Source organism: Oncorhynchus masou, chromosome 24 (genome assembly GCF_036934945.1).
Source record: "Oncorhynchus masou masou isolate Uvic2021 chromosome 24, UVic_Omas_1.1, whole genome shotgun sequence".
Taxonomy (NCBI): Eukaryota; Metazoa; Chordata; class Actinopteri; order Salmoniformes; family Salmonidae; genus Oncorhynchus; species Oncorhynchus masou.
Window position 1 is genome coordinate 100,245,248 of NC_088235.1, and position 6,000 is coordinate 100,251,247.

The 6,000-nt window shown below is 39.6% G+C and overlaps 1 protein-coding gene across 1 annotated transcript in view; it reads left to right on the forward strand.

Moving 5' to 3' along the window:
• Nucleotides 1-2,804, forward strand: part of LOC135511762 (uncharacterized) — a 40,346-nt gene extending 37,542 nt beyond the window's left edge. The window contains exons 3-6 of the mRNA XM_064933235.1: nucleotides 749-882; nucleotides 1,176-1,323; nucleotides 1,657-1,788; nucleotides 2,714-2,804. Coding sequence (XP_064789307.1) covers nucleotides 779-882; nucleotides 1,176-1,323; nucleotides 1,657-1,788; nucleotides 2,714-2,737 — 408 coding nt within the window. The 5' untranslated portion in view covers nucleotides 749-778 and the 3' untranslated portion in view covers nucleotides 2,738-2,804. The remainder of the gene's footprint in view (nucleotides 1-748; nucleotides 883-1,175; nucleotides 1,324-1,656; nucleotides 1,789-2,713) is intronic.
• Nucleotides 2,805-6,000: the final 3,196 nt, after the last annotated feature.

A 6,000-nucleotide genomic window follows, 5' to 3' on the forward strand; every position in this document is an offset into this window, starting at 1 on the left:
TCTGTACACATAGATAACTCTCTCACCCAGGCCAGCTAGTCATTTGACACACACAAGGTCATCTGGGTCGTATTCATTAGGCACAAACAAGAAAAAAATGGCCCGAATGCTTAGGAACTGTCTGTCCAACAAGAAATTTGTCCAATAAGAAATGCTCGTTTTCATTTTCCATAATGATTACGAGCCTGCTGAGCACTGGGCCTATGTTGCTGCTCTGCTCGCAGCTCAGGGGAGAGGCGGGATGAGGCAGGTAACCAAGGTGCAGAAAGGACATACACAGCACAGAACCAGAAGTTTTATGAGTCGGTCTACCTAGCTTCACCCTTCACACAGAGGGCTTCACAGTACAGTACATTAGCACCTGATGATTGATTGAGATGATGGACATAGCTCATGGTGAAATAATCTACATGGTGATTTTCAAAGGTTAACATATAGCCTACAAGGTGTGGACGTGTAAGGACTAATTGCTCATGTGAGTAATACTCTTTACTCTGTGATATGTAGTGGCTGTGAGGCATTGGCCTGTGTCCAATATGGAACATAGCCAAATATCTTTCACAATGCTGTGTAGAAGAGAGGTGGTTAAATAATCATAGCACTCAGAACAATGGACAAACAGTCAAATTATTTCATTTATCATTTTCAGGGAAGAATTCTGTGAAACCTTGACTGCCTTCTTCTGCTCTATATTCTATTCTGACCAATTGAATCTGACCTGTTTTCCTCTCCCTCCATCTCTCTCTAGGGGATCCCTACATATCTCATTACCTTTATCATGGCCCCGAGAAATACCTCTGGAACTAAAGCAGTCCCCAGACTAGTTGTCAAGATCATAGGCAGCAAACAGGTCAAGTATTTCATCACAGAAGAGACAGACAAGTGAGTTGAATCAGGTTGATCAAAGATCAAGCTGTGTTCTAAGAATAGAAAATAATGGAATGGCATAAAATAGAATAGAATAACATACAATAGATTGGAATAGAATAGAAAAACATAGAATGCTATACAATAGAATGAATACTTTACTTTTCATTCTTGTGAGAAACGGAAATCTCAAGTAAAGTAGCAGTAAAGTCTCAATGGTAATTCTGCTTCAAAACACTACATCTTACACGTGCTTATTACTGTGACTTAACTGGATCTCGATGCATGTCTCTTTAACTTTGCACAAGGGTGAATAAAGCAGCTATTCCTCCGGCCGTTGTGGATAATGTGATGAAGGAACCACCAGACAAACAGGACTCTATAGTGACCAGATCACACAGACAAGCTGAGGCTGAGGGGGGTGTGGGGTCAGCTTTTCAGGCTGAGCTCCACAAGGTAAACCCTGAACAGTAATATAGTGGTTATGCTTATGTTATTAAGTTATGTTATTATTATTTATTATCATGTAGCTTAGAAAATACATAATTGTACATTGTTTAAAAAATGGTATCTACCCTCTTTTAAATGTCGAATAAAAAAAGAAAATATATAACAATAATACATAGTGAAAAAATGACATTGCATGAGTAGTTTATTTCAAGATAGATAGACAAAGGTGACATAAACCCTATGGTTATGCGATTTCATTGATGTATATAGTACATTGTGCACAGTGAGCTGTATCTTTCTAGAGAGCTCAAAACACTGACTGTTGGGTTCAATTTACAGGCCTCAAACAGGCTGTGTATGACAGCTCCCTCTGGTGACCGTTCCCTGTCCTACATCCATCAGAAGAACCCAGCTGTCATAAGAACTGAACTCAGAGTAGGAACAGCAGCAAGGGCATCTGAGGAGGAGAAGGTTAGTCCAAACTACAGCCTAACTGTGATCACTTGATTTCATTTTTATTTTACTCAAACAAAACCGTGGTCTGCACAGTGATCACCACTTTCATACATAAAACAGATGATACCCACACTTCATGAAGTTGTATGTCATTGTTTATTTCTACTGATTATCACATCCTACTGGTGTGGAGCTCAACAAAGGCTTATTCTGATTTCCCACCATAGAAATATAATCATTCTATATAAATATATTTCTATGTAGCTCACTAGTGGTTAGAGCGTTGGGCCAGTATCCGAAAGGTTGCTGGATCGAATCACTGAGCTGACAAGGTAAAAATCTTATTTTCTGCCCCTGAGCAAGGCCGTTAACCCACTGTTCCCCGGGCACCGAAGACGTGGATGTCGATTATGGCAGCCCCCCACACCTCTCTGATTCAGAAGGGTTGGGTTAAATGTGGAAGACACATTTCAATTGAATGTGACCAGATCACACAGACAGTTTGGGCATGTGTCACACACATCAGAAGTTCCCAAGGGTTGCACTGAGCCCCCGCCAGCTTCTGTGGATCCCATGGAAACAGAAAGATGGCTCCAAAGGTTCCAGAGAATGGAGAGAGCCCTGCACATATGTGACAGCCAGAACACTGGTACTGTTTTAAAAGTTGATAGGTCAAAATAATTCATAAGGGGCTGTTTTACCTGAAATATAGGGAACTATCGTAACATAACTTGCAGTTACATGTACTAAATTCAAAACACATTTTTTTTTTAACCACTGATATAATTCTGATGATAAATATAGAATTTCTTACTAAATTAATTGGGGATATTATTTAATGTACAGTAAACATTCATTTCAAAGAGACATCATCACTAATGAGCTACACCAGAAGTATATGACAGAATTGGGAATCTGTTTGCCATTTCATGTCACATAGACCAGGACAAAGCCAGACGTCTGATTCAGAACTACAACCACATCTTCAACCTGAACCTGAGTCCCCTGAGGATCAGTGAGGCCACCTACTGCCATGGAGGGAGAAGACAGGGCAAAGTCCACCTGGACACAGCCCTACAGTACCTAAAGGAACTGTGCTGAAGGTGTTTGCTGAGGACTTGTAATACTGTATGTGTGGGGTGTGGTGAAGACTGTAGGTTTTTGTCTGTAAGTAAATATTGGCATTATCTTTGTAGTAGCTACTATGTAATGTGAGTCTTGTTTAGAAAGCAAATTTTGGGCAGAAAATAAAACATTTTTCTCTATACACTTTCACTCGAATACTTCCAGTTCATTACTGTATTAATAATGTGGTGCTCTAGCTGTGAATCACATCGGACTAGTCAATCCATCCAGTGCAAGGGCTTGAAAATAACTGAAGCCTCAACCCAATGCCCATCGCTACCAGATCAGTCCCAGGCCCAGTTGCGTATCGATCATTTAGACATTTAGTGGCCCTTTTGGGTACTTTGGATTATCACAGGTGTCTGTAACTATCTCTGACTTATCACATGTAAAATATTTCACAAATAAAAATGTAATGATAATACTGTGAAACATTATCTTAAATTTAAACCATTAACTTAGTTAATACCATTGGTGTTTAATATGAGGGTTTCAGCATGAAATGTATTTTATGTTTTTGTTTTACAATGTTATTATGTTTTGATGTCAATGTTTTGACGTCAAACTGGTGGCAGTTGGGAAAAAAGTAAATAGTTGGAAGACTTGCAGAGTTAATGGAAAATAATTCCATTGTTGATTAGAAGCTTTTTTTTTTATTAATTAGGCTATTTTCTGTTGAACCATATGGTCTATCTACTAGAATCTCATGGACAATATGGACACAGATATAAAACATGTATACTTTTTATGAATACATTTTTTACAGTTATCCAAGTATAAATTACCAAAGTTACCACAGGTTGCCATATATTTTCTGTTAATTACCCAAATTACTGAAGATTCTGGTAACTTTGGCAAATTACCGGTAGCTTTGCAACCCTATATGAGACTTTCTACTAATGACCACAGCCACTGAAAGATAGTGGCTGTGGTCATAATGAAGACTGGACAGGTGTAGAAACATTTATTCTGCAGGCAATGTTATCAAGTTGTATAATAATTTGCCTGTCTCTTTTCGCATCTCACCTGCATTTACTCAACAAGGCCTGACAGTTCTTCATGTTGACCATCAGATAGTTGTGGTAGCCACGGAACTTCATGCCGTTGTCTAGGAAAAGCTGGACCATCTCATCCTGGTCATCAAGGTGTCCTTTGTCCACTCTGTGGAGCATCTCCAGGTGGTCCAACTCCCGTCTGCCCAAAGACTTTCTTCATTATTTATACAAAAACCCATTTAGACTTTCTTTGTGAACAGTGCAATCAATTGCAAATGACTGTGTTCCAGTTTCAAGAAAATAAATAATAGTGCAACGACAGCCCTTCCATAAGACTCCGCCTACCTGCTCCTGTTCCAGCATATCCTCAATGTCCCATATATATGAGTTCAGCCTTCCCGTCCACCCTACCCAACGCTCTCCCATGTGACCCATCATGGTCCTAACCAGGCGCATCCTGTTGGCCCAGGTACAGCGAGACTACGGCCAGGACAGCCATCCCAAGCAGGGTGGATATGATCAGTGAGCAGAGACAGACCCTCCTGCAACCCTGTCCACACCTAAATAGAAGAGGCTATTTCAGCCACTCATGGAGGACAAAGTTGATTTTAAAATAAATATTTGTTTTGAAAAACCAATTTGTTTCAGTGTGTAGCCTTCATCTGGGTTTTACAGACAGAAGTGGGACATGCTGTAGAAAAAAAAGAGGCTTTTCGTCAACACCTCCTATGGCTCTCGCCCAGTCAAGCTCCACAACAGGTCAGGGGCTACCAGGACAGTCAGTATAGCCAGGACTAACAGCCACAGCATCAGTCTCACCAGATTCAGCACACGCCACTGGGCCCACCGAAGCATTGTATCTGGATACAATAGGTCCTAATGGTGGTCAATATAGTGGCCTCAATACAATGATCCTATTGAATTATTCTGATTCTATGTGGAATTCTCTGTGCATCAATGTCAGTATAATTTGGAGTGAAACCAGAGAAAATTAAGAAGAAAATTAAGGTGTTATGAATAGTGTCTTATCTTTTGTCCACTCGCCTTGCTATCTTGAAATAAAACTGCCTGATGTTTTTGTTGTTGTGCTCTAGAATCCAGAGGTCATTTGGAACATCGGGTGACTGGTTCATTCTACTCCTATGTGTTCGTACCTTCGATTTCAGCACTATCTAGCATTGGTCAGCGGCACTTCCAGTTACAAGATGGGAAAATAACAATTATGAAAACTAAACAATTTGTATGGATTCACGCAAAGACATTTAAAACCTAGGCTAGCCGACTGATTGAAATCATACTACCTTTCGGAGAAGGTGTATTGCTGTTAAGAATGTTAATAAACCACTCCCATGAAGCGATGGACAACAAGGATGTATTTGATTGTTTCATTTCTGTGAAACCGAAAGTAAAATATCGACTTGAGGAGAGCAACTGCAAAACTGTTTGGTAAGCTTTATTCTACAACTACGTTAAAGTATTCGTACCTGTTGTTTCTTGTTTTATATGTTGAAGAATGAGCCAGTGCTCGAGAGCCTATGGCTGTAAAGTTGTCTGCCTCGTAACGACAGGAAGCTCAGTAAACGCATGAGTTTTGAACTTCATTGAACATAACTACATTATTGTATTACAGTAACCGTAAACGCCTGAGGTTTGAACATCATTGAACATAACTACATTATTGTACTACAGTAGCCGTAAATGCCTGAGGTTTGAACATCATTGAACATAACTACATTATTGTACTACAGTAGCCGTAAATGCCTGAGGTTTGAACATCATTGAACATAACTACATTGTTGTACTACAACAGATATTTATTATTGAAGTATCCAGCAGCAAAGACAGATGATGGGGAAAGAGAACCAACATAGACCATTAACATTGAACATAAACACCATCTAACAAAGTGAGTACTAAACAGATATTTATTTTGTAAGATCCAGCAGCAAAGACAATGCTTTGGGGAAAGTGTGTTTTTTATTGAACAAAGGGTATTAACCATGAGCTATAGAGATTGGGCACAGGGAACACCATCTAACAAAGGTGAGTGTGTTTTTTATTGGGCGGGAAGTTAGTGTGTACTGTATTTTGTAAGACCAGTATATGA